The 21,018-nt window shown below is 35.1% G+C and overlaps 1 protein-coding gene across 1 annotated transcript; it reads right to left on the reverse strand.

The window, feature by feature from the left end:
* Positions 1-269: 269 nt before the first annotated feature.
* LOC124408273 (glutamate dehydrogenase, mitochondrial) lies at positions 270-20,857 on the reverse strand. Its single transcript, XM_046885109.1, has 8 exons — positions 20,240-20,857; positions 5,896-6,096; positions 5,350-5,583; positions 4,947-5,104; positions 4,110-4,265; positions 3,033-3,243; positions 2,376-2,530; positions 270-899 (listed from the first exon to the last, which is right to left on the reverse strand). Exons 1-8 carry the CDS (start codon positions 20,658-20,660, stop codon positions 783-785), a joined length of 1,653 nt encoding a protein of 550 aa, XP_046741065.1. The 5' UTR covers positions 20,661-20,857; the 3' UTR covers positions 270-782.
* Between the last annotated feature and the right edge of the window lie 161 nt (positions 20,858-21,018).

Raw genomic sequence — 21,018 nt, forward strand, 5'->3', positions numbered from 1 at the left:
AAAATATCACAATAATAAAATATCATAATACAGGAACACTGTGTTGAAAAAATGTTCACATACAAATTGATGTGCTTCATACGAAATTCAATGCTTTCAATCTTCTAAGTTTGCTTGAGAAAATAATTAGTAAGACTAGCAAATGTTCACGAGAGTAAGTTTTATTAACATGATACTTCAACTGTTACATCGTCACTGTTCATTATAATACATCATGTCTATTGAATTAATGCAAATGAATGTAAATCATATCGCGTTACGTATTTCTAAAAACTCACGTGTATTCATTAGAATAGCAAAACATGCATTCAAAATTATACAACGGTGAGATGTAAGAAGATCGCCAAAAAAATAAGCTTACGAGAGATATATTTCGAAAGAATTCATTTTTTAAATATGCTCAGATATCGTGGATCTTCATATTTCAGTATGACTAACATATTGGAAAAAAAAAAAAAACACCACTAAAGTGGTTAAGCATGTACATGTAATATTATTTTGCTATTCGTAACGTTCTCTGTAGATTTAAAATCAATCGTTGACTATCACATGGCACATGAGTACGTACACAAGAAATATACGCCACAGTGTGTATATAGTTGAATGGCGTATAAATCATACATTAAAATGAATATCGAGATTAAAGTGACTTAAATGGCGTGCGGATAAAAAATTTACAATACTGACTTATTCTCCTTAAATTCATTCAAAGTATTCATCAAAAGTAATTCATTTTTCGACTCGTGAAATCGATAAAAAATCTCATCTCAATTGATGCGTGCCTAGAAAGCGAGTCCAGCCTCCGAGTAAGTTGTGAAAATTTTCTCAATTGAATTCGCGTAGGCAGCTGTCCTCAAATCCAATCCAAGATTGTACTTCATTGCTGTCTTCATGATGGCCTAAAAAAGTAAAAATTCCGTCACGTACACATGTCCTCAAACAATAATAAGACAAACTTATACTGATAATGGGACCAAACAATAGGAATGGTACCTGAGATATTTGCAAGCCAAACTTTGCAAACATCTCTCTTCACATATGAATAGATCTAATCATATCACAGATAACATTGATGAGCCATGACTCCAGATATGTAATATTCTGCGCAATTTTAAATTATATTGAAAAGCTCAGCTCTGGCTCTAGACTCAATATATCTGAACCATTAGCTTGTAATAATTACAATTATAAATTGCGCAGCGTTAATTTGGGTTCCATTACTGCTCAAGATAGTTAGCGCAAGTTGGTAAATTATGTCGTATATTATTTAGCTGACACAGAATAATTAAATCAGATTCTAAAAGTAGAAACAAACAATAAAAGAAAGCACAAATCTCTTTGAGGGCGAAGGCTACTGTGACGGCCGAAAAAATAACCGATTTTTTTTAATTGTTTCCACAAGGAAAACTAATTAATAAGGAGATCGGATTGTTGATACATCATTAAATGTATATTAAACTTATTTTATATAAATTTTTATTAAAAAAACATTCAAGATCAATAAAGAGATGAGCCTTGATTTAACGACCAATAAAAAATTTCCCCTCCATCGTGACATTGATATCTTTACAAATGTAGCTATCGTTGTGCGTGGCCGGTTTTTTTTTTTTTTTTTTTTCTTTCTTTGATTATTTACAAAGTGGAGACCGATTGAAATTTTTTTTATTTTCAAGGCCCTTTTTTTATTCATGCCGGCTCCATTTTGTAAATAATGAAAGAAAAACGACCACGCACAACGATAGCTACATTTGTATGGATATTGATAAAATTGTGTTTTCTACTTTCAGATAACCCTTCGCCGAGATATCAATGCCACGATGGAGGGGAAATTTTTTATTAGTCGTTAAGTCAAGGCCCATCACTTAATTAATTTAAAATTATTTTAATAAAAATTTATATAAAACAAGTTTAATATGCCTGAATAAAATACCAATAATCTGACACCTTTATTAATTAGTTATCCCTGTGAAATTTTTTTTTAAATCGGTTATTTTTCGGCCGTCACAGTGGTCCTCCCCTTTAAACTTCTCTACAAACTGGTACAGTAAACCTGAGTGCAAACTGAATCACCCTGTATATGTGAAAATTGAAGACGAACTTTTTCGATGAGACATGAGTATTGAGTATACATTTTCATATATACACATATTACTGAAAAACTTGTTATTAATCAATTTATCTGTTGCCACATCTATTCTGAACAATTGGAGACAAAAGAATGAAAAATCTGTTAGGTATGTATATAGCGAAGAAGGCAAAGTCAAAATAGTCAAAACCTTCCAAGCCAAGATCTAGACTGAGCAGTAAATGGAACATGACCAAAACATATCATGAACATAATTGATTAATTGGTGAGTTAAGTTTTTTATGATCACCCTTGCTGATCGCTCCATTGTGTAATCGAGACCAGAATGTACGATGTCCTTCTCTGAGGCTCCGGAAATACGTTTCTGGAAAGATTCTGAGGGTGTCACCGGAATTCGACCACCTACACGTCCGAACCTACGTTCCAATGATTCCTGAACAGATTCTGCAAGTGAGAATTAATTAGAACCTGACCAATTATATCACAATACTTGACTTACACTTATTAAGAATACTGAGACAATATTTCATAATCATCGAATTTACAAACATTGTGAAACTGAATTAAATTCAGCGTTATAAAAAAAAGTGCGTGCACTCCGAGAGAAGAGAAAAAGCAGGTCCCCCACCCCATTCCCCAACTCCCAAACAATTCTATGCAAGATTAACCATTCCTATTCAATTTCAGAGAACAACAGAATGTTGTATAACATCTGAAACGAATCCTGCAAGATCGTACCAGACTGTCGCCCGATCTTATGAAGTTCATACAGGATCGTAAAAGGTGATTACGATCGTTATGTAAGGTGGAAAAGTAATTCTAATAGATCACATGAGGACCTCGTGGAATGTTTCTTCACAATAAATTGAGCTATTGATTAACAGTTAAATTCTTTGCACATAAAATAATACACATTTTCCGTTTCAGAAGAGTAAAGATAACTCACCCAAAAGATGGTAGTTGGACTCCCTCTCGTACTTGAATGTAAGTCGCCCATAGGAGACATGATTTAAATTTTTGAGCCACTCGAAGAAGGAAACGGTTACACCACCAGCGTTGATGTAGAGATCGGGAATCACAAGAATATCCCTTTGGATGAGAATTTGATCGGCGGCTGGAGTAGTGGGGCCATTAGCAGCTTCAGCAATGATTTTTGCCTGTTTGTAGAGGAAGCAGAGAAATGAGTTAGCTTCTTAATATTTAGAGGGCTGGCTTGGCTGCTTTTCGAGCCAGCAGGTAACTTGGACACTTCACTGGATGTGTCGACTATTTATATATATGAATCATACCTCTAACAAATATCGAATTTCAAGAAAAAAAAAAAATGCCGGCTGTCTAAGGCTTAAGAAATGTGATAGCAAAATGCTATTTACCAGGTATTATGGAATTCCTTTGAAACCCCTATGTTAAATTTAAAGTTTCATGGAGTTAAAGTTTTAACGTTATCGTAACGACATATTTTTAGAAGAACTCATTGATCAGTAACTTTAGAATGACAGTCGAACCTCCCTAACTCGAATCTCAGGGGCAGAGCTAATTTTTTCGAGTAAGAGAGGTATCGTCTTATCAAAGTTTTCAAGTTATGGAGGGTGACAAAAACTGTATTATAGAATCTCGTAAGAATTCGCCAATTACGTCTTGCTTCTTTTCTGAACGAGTGTTCACTGCTTCAATCACTCTAATCTTTTCACCGATACTTAACGATTTAAGTTTCTGTTTGGAAGTCATTTTGAGACAAAGTGTGATCCGGAATCACTCATCCATGTGACTAGCAATCTCAGTCATATGGAGGTTTTTGAGTTATAGAGGTTCGACTGTATCTGATATTCAGTAAAATATAATACAGCACCAACAAATTCAGATTTTGTAAAACCAGCTCCTTCAGTTATTCTTAAGTTTTGCAAAATAGTTTATTTTTATTGCAACATTTCTTTACATTAACATTACGATCTCCAGTCTTATAAATGTCAAGCAAATTGTCGTTAAAACAGATTCTTACTATACTATTTAAGTTTGTATTTACCTGAATACGACCAGCGTTATCTTTGTTAATGACTTTCTCAACAGCAGCAGGAATGAAGATATCACAAGGCTCATACATTAAGTTCTCTCCTTCGTATGGCTTGGCTCCAGGGAAACCGACGACAGACCCTGTATCGTTGCGGTAGTCTTCCAATTGCTACAAATTAAGAAAACTGAATTTTATGACTAGATTGACAGAGGCAGACTTTTGTCGAATTTGTATAAGTTTATGGCTTTGTGTCCTGTACTGAGATGTGATCATTACTAATTTGAGCAAGAGAAAGAAGACGTATAATATTATATATATTCATATAAGTATTTGTACACTGTGCATGTATTATATATTCGTGTTGTCTTTATTTGGGGTACAGCAGAATTTTTGTTTCAACGGAATGGTGTCACAAATCAACTTCACGTCCTTTTAAAGATATCCCTGAGAAAGCTCCGATGTAATTATCCTAACTGTCGACGATTATAGAATATAGATAAAGAATGATGCCACTCAATACCGAAAGACATACAAAAATTATGATAATATGGTTGGAACATATTGTACAGTTTGTTTCACAGCAACAAGTTAGACAATGATACGGAGTGGGAGTTACAAATCATACAATCATTGAGGCATTTACAATTCGATGATACTACAAGATTTGTCAGATTTCTGTCAATTTGCATCTCTAAATTTTTACATCATATTCAGAAGCTTAAACTTGACTAAATTGAAGAAACCACTTTGAACAAAGTTTAACAAGTTACAATTAATATTGTAGTTTTAGAATATAGTTGTTCTCACTACCTGGCAACTCCCTTTGCAAAACTTTGAAATAAATCTTACCTTGGGGTCGATACCCTCAGGGTTGAAGATGGATCCATCGTGTTCAATAACACCTATGCAGACGGCACCGGCACGATGCAAATAACGCATTGAGTGAAGACCTACATTACCAAAGCCCTGAACGATGAAGGTCTTGCCACCCCACCCAGGAGTTGTTCCTGAAATACGTGCATTCTTGTTGTACACGTGTTGCAGTTGAACAAGGGTATTAAATATTGTGTTTACGTTTGAAAAATAGGTGAGTGATAGGAAAAGAATGGTTCAAACTCAAATAGAATCTAGAATTTTGTACGCTCGGATCTAATATTATTGTATGTGTAAAGGAGGAAAAAAACACCCAACAAGAAGCAAAACGATAATGATTCTATTTTTGCTTCCCGAAAACCTGATTCTTAAATCTTACCGATCATGCTCATGTAATTTGCTTCGTTAATGAAGTTTTCGAGGCCGTGGAAAACTCCGCGTCCTGTAGCAGAGATTCGCCCGTGAATACCACCCTGGTTAATGGGTTTTCCGGTTACACATGCGTGAGCGTTAATATCCAAGTGACCGATTGTTTTGGCATAGGTGTCTGCAATCCAAGACATCTCACGTTCACCAGTTCCCATATCAGGAGCAGGAACATCCACGCCAGGCCCTGGAGAAAAAATCACATATTTATTGTAATATTAACTCGAAGCCTAACACATAACATGTTATTACAAATATGTTCCAAGCACATTGATTGAAGGTGAATGTAATCCCAGTTGGGAATGTTAGTAGAATCCCATCAGTTACAATTCTAATCCTTTTACAATTCTTATATAAATCTCGGGATCTTATACAAATTTACATTAGGCATTGAAGAGTCAAAAAATTGAGTTTTGTACGACTATCTTTCCATGAGACCTATTTAAGTCTTACTGATCTTTACTCGATAATACTGTCAATTAATTTGAATTCCAAGTACCAATGAATCCTTTTTTCGCAAGCTCCAGAGTGAACCTTCGCGTGATCTTTTCCAACTCGTGTTCTGAGTATAGCTTTGGGTTAATTCTGATACCAGCTTTAGCTCCACCAAATGGTACGTCAACACAGGCACACTTGAAGGTCATCAAAGCGGACAACGCTTTTACCTCATCGCGTGATACGTCCATTGAGAAACGAATACCTGTGAAAAAAAAGTAACAGCTTATTGACTGATTAAAGGTTGAAGGGTGAAAAAATTCTGCATAATACAAATATGCATTCATTAAACCCATGTGAAGAATGTGACGATGGATAAGGCTGAGTGAATAACAGTTGACAAACTGCATTTATCTGGATAAAGATGTTGATAACATTTACCTCGTGACTAGAATTAAGTATGACAACATTTGCGCTAAACGTTATCACGTGCATTTTAACTGAAGTGGCAGCTACAGTGTCTACTAATTATAGTGTGATGTAGTTATCTGCAGCACGTACAGTCAACAGCTAATCGTCGCTGGTGGTGATAGGTAGGCCATGAATTATTATCACTTATCATTGGCAGTGCTGACTATTAGATTGCTCTTCATTTTCAAGTTAAATATTAGCTTATTCATATCATATATCTGTGTATGACGTACAAACACACGTAGAGGTGTGAAAAAAAGTGCATCAGCGTTACACAATAGTATATTGTATACCAAGGGCGTAAAGCGGGCTTTTTTTTAAACCGAGTGTGAAGATTGCAGCAGAGCTGAAGGCGAGTGCATTTTCGAGCCGAAGACGAGAACTGTAACTACACGAGCTTCAGAAGCCAGCTTAGCCTTCGGCGCAAACCACATTTTTTGTAACGCATGTACAGATTAATTGCATTCTTTTGGCATATAAAGCGAGTCTGATGTAACCACTTTCTGACACGGCAACTACGTACTTGTTAGATTATTTGAAAAAGAATTTTGCTTATTAGAAAGAATAAGAATGGGTGGGCGAAGATTTGTGAATCTGTTTTATTAATAAATCAGTTTTCCCTCGATAATGTGGTAAACACTTTTTAAGCCAATAAAGTGGCCACAATTAAGTTAGGAATGAAATCATATATACAACACGGGAATAAAGATGACGATTATTTGTCCACAAGGTAGGTTTACTACCTAAGCGAAGCGAGAAATGTGGTTGGGAATAATTTTCGACTTTATTCCCATGTTATAAAATGTATTATTTTTTAAGGTCTTTGAATTTGTCTTTAACTTCGCTACCAGCTGCTTTCATTCAGAATATGTGTTCCCTATTTAAAACCAGACGTTATTTGCAAAATCCCAATAACGAGGCAGCCCACAAGTCGACCCAGCATCATATCCCCCCCAAGAGAAGCCTCCAAAAATCGTATAAAACTTTTTTTTTTTTTATCTCAATTCATTTCTGAAATATTCGATAATCGAACGTACCCACCCTGTATATAAGGTATTGAGTTGTTGGCTGTAATACTATGTAGATCGATTCACCTGTAGGTCATGGCTATTTTCAAGCGCCTACATTTTGAGGCACGAAATCAAACGGTGAGAAGTAAGACAAATATATATCAAGGACTAAAAACGAAAAATGTCTAACCGAGTGTTTTTTCGACTGACGGAATAATCGGCTTTTCTTTATTTTTCAGCATACGCTAGTAAAATAGTCAATTGCTGAAATAGTATATTATGTAGTTAATACGTGAATCACACGAGGCAGGTATCGCCTTTACGCACAAGCTACACACGCTATTTTTTGTAACACATGCGTAGGAAAGTATTATTTTAAAGGCAAACCACCGCCGGTCTACAGCGGAAAATAAAGTATATCGAATGTGCGCATGCGCGACGAGTCTTCTACAGCGTAAAATAGAGCATATCGAATGTGCGCATGCGCCACGAGTCTTCCACAACGGAAAACAGAGCATATCGAATGTGCGCATGCGCAAACTCTGTTATTCAGGAATAAGGCACTTCGAGTGTTTATGGTCACCATTCTGCACGAGCTGGTTTAGCTCTCGAGACAATTGGTACGTGGATAAATGACCCGAAGACAAGTTGTCTTTGGCACAAGTGTTTGAGGAAATGATCACGGGCATTTAAATAAAATACATTGTACTCATGCTTCATGACGAATTTCCAATATGGAAGGAAGGCCTAGCTCTCGATGTAATAATAATTATCGTATAAAAGAGGGTAGGATAGAATTATTGTCTTGATCATCGAATTGTAATTGAAAAAATATTGTTCTAATCGATAGTATATTATATAGTCTAATGAAAAGGCGATTAGTGATGTGCTAATTAACTTACATCGAAGATAAGTAGTTTATTCTCGAATTATTTGTCGCTATCGGAGTAATGCCGTTCATTTTAATTACGTGTACGCAGCTTATCAGGCGTGTTATTGCCCGATTATTATCCTTTGCAATATAATTACGTAGGTATATCTATACTTGCAATCGTTTCAAGTGGAACCCCAGCAAGTTTGAAAAACATAACGATTTTACGACTGAATATTGAAGAAAAAATTTAATTTACTATGAAGCATAAAACGGAATTAATATCTGATGTCGGATTAATGTACAACAAATTACAAGAACTCAGGGTTTAATTATTACGTGATGAATAACAAGAATGCAACCAATCGACGTGGGAACTACTGGAAATGACTCCATGAAAAATAACTGATTTCAAGTTGCTGTGCACGATTCCGAAAGAATCTACGAAGACCTCAAAGTTGGTAGCTATCTATGCAAAAAATGTTTGTGAAAAAAAATTGTCGCGAAATCTTTGGATTTCTGTGGGCTAAAAATGTCTTTAAGCACGGATTTCACGAATGTGGCTGATTTCGAAGTTTCCAGAAGAATTCCGATCACGATGTCAAAGGAACCCAAAACACGATGATGCAGTCGATAAGTAATCTTACAATATCGGAACGAACATCCTGATAAATATCAAACCATTTTCAGGTAATCTGTAACGTTATACAGAAAAAAATGTTATCATTCTTACACGGTATGTAAGAATGCGCTGACGAATTAAGAGATTAGTTGTGACATGATTTTCGTCAGAGCGACTGCTCTATTGTCAAAGAACTCTGTATAAATATAGTGAAGAGATTTCTATGGCGCCTTGAATACCAAAATTCAAGTTTCATCGCTTATAAGCTGGATGACTTTTCTAACAACTAAATCGTTTACCAAACTCCACGTACGTTATTAAGTTGACTCAACTATATTGGATTTGTCAACTGTACTTTCAATCATTTGTTTCAAGTACCAGTCAGTTTGCGTCAACTGACTCCCTCGACCAAATCGTTCACTGTTAAGCTTAACCGAGCAGAAATTGTTGGAGATACTTTTTTCCATTCGATAGGACGAAATAGAGAATTAAATAACATTTTGCAGCGGCTCTTTTACCCAACAGCTGGCTGGGATTTCACCTCGTGACTTGCAATGGCTTCTTCTTATGTTAGCTTGGCTCGCAGAGCTGAAACCAAGGCTGGTGTATTGTGGATATCCAGGTGCTATTTCTAGATGCCAACTTTTGCTGTCTGCTTCGAAGACACGAAGCAAACAATGTTGTCGACATGAACGACTTCAGAACGTTTGTTACACTTGTATAGTTAAATTTCGCATCAATTTATAAGCTGTTAGAACCTAATCATCAATGGTGCAAAAAAATTTTGTACACACTGTTTTATCTGTACCAAATTTCGATTCTTTTGTAAACTTGGCAGTAATGGTTGAACCAAATTTCAATTCATTGCGGCACAACCAATACATATATATTTAGTTTTTTCTTACTGTAGGTGGCGAGAGAATCGCCCGAGTCTCTTGATACAAATTCCAGAGAGACCGAATTGTGTTACATAATGATTTTGTAAGGCGTTAGATAAAATTCTGTGCAGAAAATAGCTGCTGTTGACGCAACGAAAAACAGGTGATACGTTGCGAAGGTGTTTGTTGTATACTCGTAATATTCCTGGTGAGAAAAAAGTATTGACAATTAGAGTGAATATCGTAACGGTAATGTATCTAACAAATATGATGTGAAAAAATTTTTCATTAAAATGTCAAATATTTACGGAATGGCAAAAACGAGTTTGTTATTCAAGTATTCATAATGCCAGGATATGTATTCGTGTAATTCAATTACTATTTATTATAGCTATACATATATTAACAAATAAGCAAAAGAGCTTTTTAATATTATTTATTTAACAACTGAATTCCTTATGTTGAAATATTTTACTGCTTATTTTGTTGATTTATCAATAAACAATTTCACGTGGTAATTAATCAGTCTACAACATTTTCACTGCTGAAAAACAAAAAATTCATTTTCTTTCTGCAGTCCTTTATCAAGATCACGAAAACAGATGAGGAAAAAGCTTTATAGATAAAAAAACAGCTAATAACAAAAATCCTAAACATTGTAGAAGTTTTTGATTTATAGATCGAAAAGAAAAAATGATTTTATTTTCCAATTCATACTAATTTTTTTAATCAATTCATACTAATTAATATTCTCAAAGTAACCATTTACATTTACCCATTTAAATTATGTTATTGAAAGCATTTTCCATTCTTCATTTTATGGATCTATTGATTAAGCATTTGACACAGCAGTGTTTGTACTGTATAGAGTATTGTACTATAGATGTTGTAAGAATTGTGTTACAGAATTGGAATAATTGTCGTACTGCGATGGTAAATCCAACCGTTACTACATCGTATACGAATTTTTAGTTCACGCGTTTCTCCGTGGATCGGTGATTAGGTAAGAACAGAAACATGTTTCAACATATTTAGATCGTTATAAAAAGATTGAATTATCGTAAACTCTTATTTTGTGAATAATTTTATTTGCATAACAATTGCAGATGAAATAATAATCAGTCATTAGTCGTGAGCGTTTATAATAATTGAAATTGGAAAAAAGCATGTAGAATAAAAGTTAAGTTTCGATTACCAAGTATTTAATTGATATTTTCATTATTTTTGCAATCCACACGTGTTTATCTAGATATTATCCGAAATATTTTGTTGACAAGAAAAATAGCATAGATATAAGAATAAACAAAAAGAGAGACATAAAAATGTGAGTCAGTTTTATAAAAGTTGGGTGATTGTTGACTCTACGCGCAAGATAGAAGCAAAAAAAAAAAAAAAGAGTAACCAGAGAAAGTATTATTATAATAAAGCAACTTTGTCTTTACATAATTACGTGAACGTATCAACAGCGGAAAAACGTATATATATAAGAATCAATAGAACTTAACCAATATTGTATAAACTTTCACCGAAATTACCAAAATTGTACCAAAAAACACCTAACCTAAAAAAATTATACAAAATAAAATTTCTTTACGTGGAAAAGTAGGGGGGCGCGTCCTCTACAGGATAATTTTTCTTCTCGACCTACCAAGACGGCTGCTACGCGCGCCATCTTGGCAAACGCGTTTTAACTTATAACTAGCGAATGGTACATTTAATCGCGAAAATTATAATAATTTTTTTTTTTGTGAAATGTGTGATATAATATACATCGAATATTGAATGTGTACTTCCGTTATTATTAGATTAACGATTTTTAAGTTATTATTTTCAAGTACCATTTTTATAGATTTCGCGATCATCAACGAGCGCGAGAGATTGACGAATTGTCCGTGGACTTAAACGGTGCATTCCCTTTGGAATCTCTGGCAATCATTTCACTGAGAAATTACTCAACGAATAGCCCGTCGGCTGCTACTTAAGAATATAACAGCATTTTCTACGCATCAATGACGGACTTGTTTATTTAACTGAATTGGTAGTCCAAATTGTTTTTTTTTTCAAAAGTTCAGCTCAAACGAATATGACCTACGTCAACCTAGCCCCCGACATTGAAATACAATTTTTGTGTCGATGCTACTCGTTTGTGCTTCGTTTGTGCCCATTTGTACAATTTTTTTTATCGTTTATACCGCTAAGAATAAAAAGTTACCAAGGAATGAAAAATAGTGAGTTCCTCGTTTTAAAAAATCTGGATTTTAATTAACCCAGTTTATTGTACTCCGATTGTGCTCGTTTGTGCCACTTTGGATTTTGGTTGTACCCCAAGCAAGAGAGTGGTGTTAAAAACGGATTTTCCGAAATGTTGATTGATACAGTGATAAGATACGGATATTTTTCGAAATAAAAAAACCTCCACCCCTTCTGATAAGCCAAAGTTATTTGAACGATATTCGTTTGTGCTCGGATTATACCAGTACGTGTGACTATAGTGATTTCATTGTCAATTTTAATGTCGGCATTCATCCGGCTTCGAAGACATTCTCAAAAAATGAGAATTGCGGTAGAAATAATTAAATCGATTTCGAAAGAGGGTTGGTAATTTTTAACACCACTCCATTTCTTGGGGTATAATCAATACCAAAGTATTAAAAAACCGGATTTTTCAAAACAAGAGGCTGACCATTATTTCTAACCCTTAGGGATAAAACAAAAACAAAATGGCACCAATGGTAGCAAGCGGGTGCCATCGAAAAAAAAAATCCATTTCATTATCAGGGGCCAGGTTCACATACGTGCTAATTTATGCGTGAACCCGTGTCTCCGTGTGTACCTGCGCAGTAGCTGATGCTTGTTCACGTGATAAAGAGTCACTAATTGAGTCACATGATCTGGAAAAAGATCAACATGGTGTGTAAAAATAGTATGAAAGAAAATGTTTCGTCAAGCAGAGCCGAGCCCCTTAGATCTGTGGCGAAGGTGGTTACGTCTCACAAATGTGACCCAATCCACGGGTTATTTTTATCAGCTTAAATAAAAGTCGACACGCCTCACGTGCGAACAGGGATACTATACCGTCTGACGACAAGAAAAGTGCGCAGCAATTATGCGCGTGCGTCAAGTCGTTCGAATTTTATTGGCTGACAGTTACGGCCTGATTGAACAGCCGACGCGCAACACCAATCGCAACTGTCAGGAAATGTCCCTAGGAGCCAACCGTTAGCTGTGGGCTCCTAGGGACAAAATAGGGCGGTAAAATTCGAACGACTTTACGCACGCGCACAAGGTGCGCACTTTCCTCATGCACACACAGTATACAGGGTGTCGAAAATTCGACATCATTGATAATGTTACGCCCGTAACAATATAGTCTCTGAAATATCTTACTAATTCTAAGATTTTATTCTCTTTAAGCATTTCTACATTTTTTTTATATTTTCTAACATGCACATGCTCACCACCTCCAACCAAATGTTGTCCTATCATCATGCATGTTCTAAATGCTTCTGCATAGCTCAGTCACTTTCCCTCATTGTTTAAGACCGCATCTTTGCAATTTAAAATTGTAAGGGAAGTCGCTGTTGACCCTCACCAATGTATACACACTCTCTTATTTATAGTAAACTGTCATTACTTCCTTTATTGTTGTATAATCAAGTTTCAAGCTCGTACGTCATTCCAACTGAACGCATTTTCCAATTTGAAATAATGTACCAAAATTCTTACGCTCCACACAAACCGAGAAAATACTCTCAAAAAATTATGATTTGTTACGTAATTTCTAATAAATGATTCTAGTATTCATCCAATACTTAAATTCTTCTTTGCCGTTGAATAAATCATCTGTTAATAATAACGGATTAACGTAAACAACATATAGAGTATAGGATATCTCTGTTCGATCAATTGAGTGGTATGGATCAAGTGTACGATAAAACACGAGTATTGAACTTTTAATAGATAGATGATGTATAAGATAATATCAGGTGCGTGAAATATATGTTAAGTATAAGATCAGCTTTATAACTGATCGCTGATAAGCCATCCGAGTAACTTGAACGATAAAGAGTATTAGTACTCGATATACCTATCGTCTGCAGGAGTAGTACAGTGCATGTATACATGGGTGATTCTTTTTACAATTAGACTATGTTATTATCAAATACTACAGAATTTATACTGATCTACGGCATCTTTGATTTCCTTGAAATTTTGAACCCACTCGGTTGACTTCTTTTTTCTTTCGAAGCATGAAATTCATTAATAATATCTCTACTTGGTATGAGATTGTTGGAATATTAATGGGCAACAAAGCTTCAAGTAAGTTGAAATTTTCTGATTTATATTTTCGACTTGTGAGGTTAGTATAGATCAGGTCAATGTGTATCCGGTCTCGCAACTTTCTTCTTCTCTCCTTCTTCTTTCCAGTAGTAACCTCGTGTCAAACCGTGAGTGTAAGGTAAAATGTTTTTTTTTTTTTCTAAAAGTGATGTTCAAAGAAGAACAAAACAACTAAGCCTGTCGCGTTAAATAAAATAACCCCACAGCGAATCCATATAACATAACAGAGATTTTTTTCTCAATCTTAAATTTCCTTCGGGTGACAAACTACGCTCGTGCGAGAATCACCTACTTTGCACACTTGTTGCTTAATATGCTGTTTTCGTAGTCATTGCTGACGCTGAGTGGCGAGTTTTCCAGAAAACTCCCGATACATTATATAATAATTTGTAATACTTATCTGGCGATATCGGACTTGTGTCAAATCGAGGAAATCGGATTTCATAATTGTCTCTTTTTCTAAATATACTGAAATCTGTTTTTCTGAAATTGTATCAGCCAACACACGTCAAAATAATTCCTACAATTTGCCAAATTTCAAAGAGATTTCACTACTAGCTCAGAAAAAGTAAAAATTATAAAACATGATTTCCCGTATTTGAGAAAAGTCCGACATCCTCTTAACACCGTATCTTTGCATTAAGAAATTTTCCGTACTAATATTTGTTTTACTGTAAAGTTACAGTTAAAATAAAATATAAGAATTTAAGAATAATCGGAAAGAGAAATATATAAAAATAAAATAAGTATGCAAATAATTTTGATGAACAATAATTAGTATTGCGTATTTAGAAACGAAGTGCTGCTATTTATTTAAATATGTTAAAAAATTCGAAGTGTGAAAAAGTCACACTGATGAATAAGAAGTTTTGCAAAAATAACCAAAAGTTATTTAAGTATTCCAAATTATACAAAATTTAACTTGTTAAAAATATATATATATAATACGAAACTTTAATATATATTCATTAATGATACGAACGTGATTAGAAATAAAATGCACTCGTACTTTCTGCAACTTGGCTTTGACGATAATTCTAAAAAACTATACAAAAAATTGCTGAATGATTCCAAGCTGTTCCAATCTCAGGCAACTAACACCACTCAACCGCCTGCGCAACTCGTGCCTGATACTGCGTGTTTGTTCATTTATTTTTACAGGCGATAGGCAAAGTTTTTATAAAGTTACTATATATGAACGTGATAGAATTCTATTAAGGACCCAAGTGGAAGTATTAACGGAGTTTTAAATTAAATTGCAAATCTGTGACGAAGAGTATTTGCTTTTCAAGGTTTGAAATATCAGATTATAGATACTGACCGTTTCTAATATAGCTAAACAGTTAGCTGTTTAAAAAAGGAATAACTAAAAAAACATCATTTTTAAAATTCTGCAACTTTTTTCACAGATTCTGGTTCAAAAATATATAATATCTATCGTAATTAGAAAGTAGACTGCGGCTGCCTCATATTTAAAAAAAAAATTTTTTCTAGTATTCTAAATAAAAAAATGAAAAAAAAACAACAAATTTTAATAGTCCTTACAGAAACGGGGAAAAAAAATAAAACATGTCGTGGAAAATTTCAATATTTCGCATATTTTTCAATGCAAAATGCGAAACTTTTTTTTTTTTTTTTTTGTAAAAAAAATTTAAAAAAATATAAGGCAGCCGCTGTCCACTTTGTAATTATGATAGATATTAGTCATTTTTGACCAAGAATCTGTCGAAAAAATTGCAGAATTTTAAAAATGGTGTTTTTTTAGTTATCCCTTTTTTACACAAAAACGATCGTCGCGCCACCTGAAGGTGTAGCAAGAAAATTCTTTGAAAAAAATTAGGCTTCTTTGGAAATGGAATCAATGCGAAAAAAAAGTTATACAAGGATTTGATGACATGAGACAAATGACTCCTCGAATTCACTTGGAATGGTCCATATATATATAAATATGCAAAATACATGTGCATTCGTGTCGAGAAGTATATTTGTACTCCATACATACCATGTGTGCGTTCATACCTACGCAATTCTATCCTTTTTTCCCATACGCCTGCCTGCGTGACTCACCATACCACGTGACACCCATTTTTAGTACAGTCGGTTAAAAAGATTCCAAATCGTTTATATATACACCAGATTATAGAATCACACCAGATTCTATCTCGCTCTTTCTAATGAACCATACTAAGTTTCATTATCGAGTTGTTACTTCAGTTTTCATATTTCACTTTATCTGAAGCGTTATAAAAATTTTCGTTATTCGAGTAGTGTTTTGTCTTGTCTTAAATTTCGACAAATAATAGATGTCGGCTTGCAAACGTAGATAAATGAAAGAACATAAAAAAAAAAAAAAAAAAAAAGGAGCAAAATTTGATTGTAAATTAAAGCCTCCTAGAGTATATATAACAAATAACCTACAATTATGCAGCGGCAGTTAGAAGACATCGAAAATCTTAGCACCGTAACACTAACGATAAGGTGACCCGATTATGACATTGCATGCATAGGGCTTTGTAGATGCTTATATTCGCTGCTAACGACGACCGAATCGACGGTTGGTACAGGGTGGTGTCTAGTACTGTAATCCAGAATTTAGATTCCGGGAAAAATTCCAGGAGTTTCCAAGACAATTGATTGAAAAATTCCAAGACCTCGATTTCGATTTCTTATGAATTTTTAAGGATAGGTTAAGTTGGTTAAGGGTTGAATCAAAAAATTTATACCACCTGTCCACAAGGAAAGTGCGCAGAAATTATGCGCGTGCGTCAAGTCGTTCGAATTTTATTGGCTGACAGTTACGGCCTGATTGAACAGCTTCGACGGAATAACAATTGCGACTGTCAGAAAATGTCCCTAGGAGCTCACAGCTAAAGGTGGGCTCCTAGGGACAAAATAGGGCGGTAAAATTCGAACGACTTGACGCACAGTTTTCAATTAAAGATGTATTAAGTAAACTTTTCCAGGATAAATCAAGGATTTAAGCATATAAGAAAACTGTATTTCTGGAATTTCTCGTAATCTGTCAGTCCTATGATAAAAAGATTCGGTAATGAAAGGAAGTGAACTGAGTTCCTTACAAAAAAAAAAAGGTTGTACAGCTTTCTCCTGCACAAGCAACGGTTTCGGAGCACGCAGCATGTAAGACTGATAAAAACTAATCGATATCCGATTAAATCGATTATTTTTTCCCGACTAATCGACCGAATCGAGTATTTTTCCTCACGCCTCATTTTTCCTGTTTGTTTTTTACTTCCATAAATGACGCGATAGCTAAGTACCCATTTGATGTAATTACTGAAAGATAAATGAATATTTTAACCTCAAATTGAAAAATATTTTGAGTCAAACTATAAATCATCAAAAAACTTCTCAGCCATTCAAATGCACTGTTTTAAATAAATATGAAATAATCGATGAATTTTTACCGATTTAATAGTCATGTTCGATTGTTTTTTTCGACTCTATTAATCGATGCATCACATTCGTTAAATTTGAGTGAAGAAAATGTAGTGTTCTGTTTTACCGATCGAATTCACAATAAAAAAATATAGATTTTGTCGAAAAAGATAGCAACGCAGACGATGCTTTCTTTGTGATTACAATATCAACAATAATTTTAAAGTTATGAGCGATCAAAGACCGCGACTTTAAAATTGTCAAAATTAAAAAAATAAAATGGCCAAAATTTTCCGTCGTTTTCGAAACAGGCTGAGAATAGCTTCGAAGTCGAATATATACTTATTTCCTTCCTAGTTCTCACCTAAAAATTTTCGCTCTGAAAGTTCGTTTTGTCTTATCAGAATAATTTTAATAGTGTGTTCAAGATATGAAAATTTTAAGTTATTTTCGTGCAACCGTGATTTATCGTGCGCTGTTGGATCTACGTCACGTTTGTATGCTTAAATGCTTGCATCACGAAAACTATTCACAACCTTGATATTGGACTTTAAACATTGTGTAGAGCGAAAAATTTTCTCTTTAGGATTCTCAGTAAGAAAATAGAAAATCTTTGTTGAAAATTTGAAAATCTTGAAATTAACGCGCCAATAACAGTGAAACCCTAGTACGTATTAGGATCGCACAAAAAGTATCGACTGCATTTTTTTTCTGTACCTACAAAAAGCTATACTGATTATTGTGAATCTAATTATAAATAATGTTTTCTTGCCTCTTTTGACTGCCATTTTTAAAGGTTCCAAAAAAACCAATCGATTGCAAAATACAATTTCGTTACAAGAAGTACAATATTTCGTACAAGACTCTAGTCAAATATGCCTTCTTCTTTGGTGGCAGGGATGAATCGATCGAGAAATATCTGCCTTGGAATTGACATCTACTTGAATAACGGACCTGTAACAGGGCTGCTAATCTTCATTTAAAGTGTATCAATAAATCAATCAAAGCTTTCAAAGGCTGCAATATGGGCTGATTGTTAATTATATTGAATTGACGCAGCTGTTGTTTAGCCTTTTTCCACTTCCAGTAGGTAATATTTAAACCACTAGTTATTACCATTCTCGTTAAATTGGAATAATTCATGACCGCAAAGTGTGTCCCACGCATATAATATATCCGTAATCGCAATTACCGAGGCCTCGACATATCTGTTAATTTGTCATTCTCTCGGTTCGTATTCGCGTATATTCTAACGACGCGACGTGACGAATAGACGTCAATGTGAGAAAAAATAAAAATCCATTTGAGTAACTATCGCGATGCCTAATTTTTTTCAACTCATTTCAACGAATACCACCACGATACTTTTAATTTGTCGTCATTTTTTCGGTTGGATTCAATCTGTATATCTACAGACGATATAGAAATCATTCCTCATTTAATAAGACGCGGCCTCTGCCAGTAAAATTCAACAGCCATTGCCCTACCCGTTGGTATGCGTAAAGAACATGCTATGGACCAACACGTTACGTGAGCAAGATTTGTGAGTTATCTAATAACAATAATAATAGTAGTAATTAAGATTACTGCCAATCGACGAAGTCAGACGCCGAAATAATAGATGTATATATATATATGAGTTATTCCATCCCAAGTGTGTAAACCCGTGACCCTCGCCCTCTCAGATTTTTTTTATTTTTTTTCCATATGATCGCATTGAGTCTAAAAGACAGCCTCATATTTTTTTTAGATTTTTCCAAATATCCCTTATTTCAAAAAAAAAAAATAAAAAAAAATCCGAGACGGTGAGGGTCACGGTTTACACACTTGGGATGGAATACCTCATATATATATATATACGTTATACGAGATCGATGTATTACGTATCATACGTGGTGGTACAAGGGTAAAGCGATTTCGATACGTAAAATTTTGAAAATTCTGCATTGATTAACATGAAAATATTCCGATCTCAGATATAAATAGAAACTGGTTCGTGGTAAAATCTTGGTGTGTATAATAAATTAATGAAACTCGTACAAACATTAATTAAATTAATATTCTGAGGTATCGTCTCTGCGTTAAATTTTTCATCCAGCCCCTCAGTTGTTGAAAAAATCAAACTTGTCGGAGATTTTATTTCGTATCGACATATATATATATATATATATATATACCTCTGTCGTTAAAAACAACGTTTATCAGACCATTGTATTCATATAATTATGTCCACCTGGAAACCACGTGCAATCGTGAAATGTGGGTCAATAGTCATTGGCTCCGGAAAGTTTCGAATTGCAGTAGATATGTTAAGTTACACATACCATTCAAAAGCAGATCGAATTATCGGGAATAAAAAAGCGTCTAGCTGGCAGTTACATACACCCATGCAAACTTTAATCGGTATATGCTCTGCTGAGAATGAGTGTCTAAAATATTGTTACATTGATACGCGTTGCGTATAAAAGAATGGCGGAGGGGGGGGGGGGGCGAATCTGCGCTAACTTCATCAATTATAAATTGCCAAGTCGAAACGACGAGGCTGAAGCTAGCATGGCAGCCAGAATTAACAACCAAACGTAGTAACGTACTAATGTTCAGTCGGATAAGGAGGTGAAATCCAAAAATGAAAATTTTTTGCAATACCTTGAACCCATAATACTGTTATAGAATTATGATAATAAAACTGAACTGTATTTTTATATTTAAAAAAAAAAAAAAAAAAAAAAAAAAAAAAATCGACACGTTCGACTCTTAACCCTGCTGCCAACTTCAGAGCTTCATGTGGAAACGGCGGAATAAGAGAAGGGAGGACTAACCTCCTTTGCAGGGTGTACGATGAGTCGAGTGCTGAGCTCTGTATCCCTGTATCATTTCATAATCACCGGAGTCACGTCTGAGGGGAAAACTGATTTCGAGTATGTGATCGCAAGGCTGCATGAGCATGAGGATACCCTTAACCTTCTTTTTACGGTCCTCGACCGACAATTTCGACCCCTTGCCGATATCCTCGACTAGCTTGTCCTCGACGATTTGGCAGGCTCTGTGGAAGAAGTACTCCACCATGTCAAAGAATTTTGGGTTTGGTGCGGATGGCACATCCTTTAGGCGATCCGGGATTTGGTGGTCGGCGTAACCGCGTGTCTGATGCAGAGCTGTCGGCAGGACTCGGGCCAGAATGCTTACGTCTGTCGCTTGCTTCAACGCCGCGGTTTTCACTAACGATTTCAGGTGAAACATCTTCGTTCTTGGATTAATCAACAGATAAACAAACTCTAAAAGCACCCGGATTGAACCACCGGACGGACGGGCGATCGAATCGATCCCTGCTGTCGCTAATTCGGCCTCGACAGACGACGAGTGACAACGAACTGATCTGATCGCTCCTGACGCGACCGACGAGAGAATCCCGGTACCTGCACCTCTTTAATCGAGGTGATCTCATATATGAACCGCTGAAATACGCCACTCGCAGCATCTGTCGGATACATAAATAGACAGACGATGCGAAATATGCGATGCAAACATCTGTACGGTCAGCGGTGGGTAAGTAGATTCGCTGCTTCCATTCAGGGTAGTCGGTAGTCAGATTATTTGC

This window comes from Diprion similis, chromosome 7, assembly GCF_021155765.1.
Source record: "Diprion similis isolate iyDipSimi1 chromosome 7, iyDipSimi1.1, whole genome shotgun sequence".
Taxonomy (NCBI): Eukaryota; Metazoa; Arthropoda; class Insecta; order Hymenoptera; family Diprionidae; genus Diprion; species Diprion similis.

Coding starts and splice junctions, on each gene's coding strand:
- LOC124408273 (XM_046885109.1), bottom strand. CDS start 20,660: ATGTTTCACCTGAAATCGTTAGTGAAAACCGCGGCGTTGAAGCAAGCG. Junction 3,244..4,109: donor ATAACGCTGGTCGTATTCAG/GTAAATACAAAC, acceptor CTCTACAAACAG/GCAAAAATCATTGCTGAAGC. Junction 2,531..3,032: donor GTCCAACTACCATCTTTTGG/GTGAGTTATCTT, acceptor TCTCACTTGCAG/AATCTGTTCAGGAATCATTG.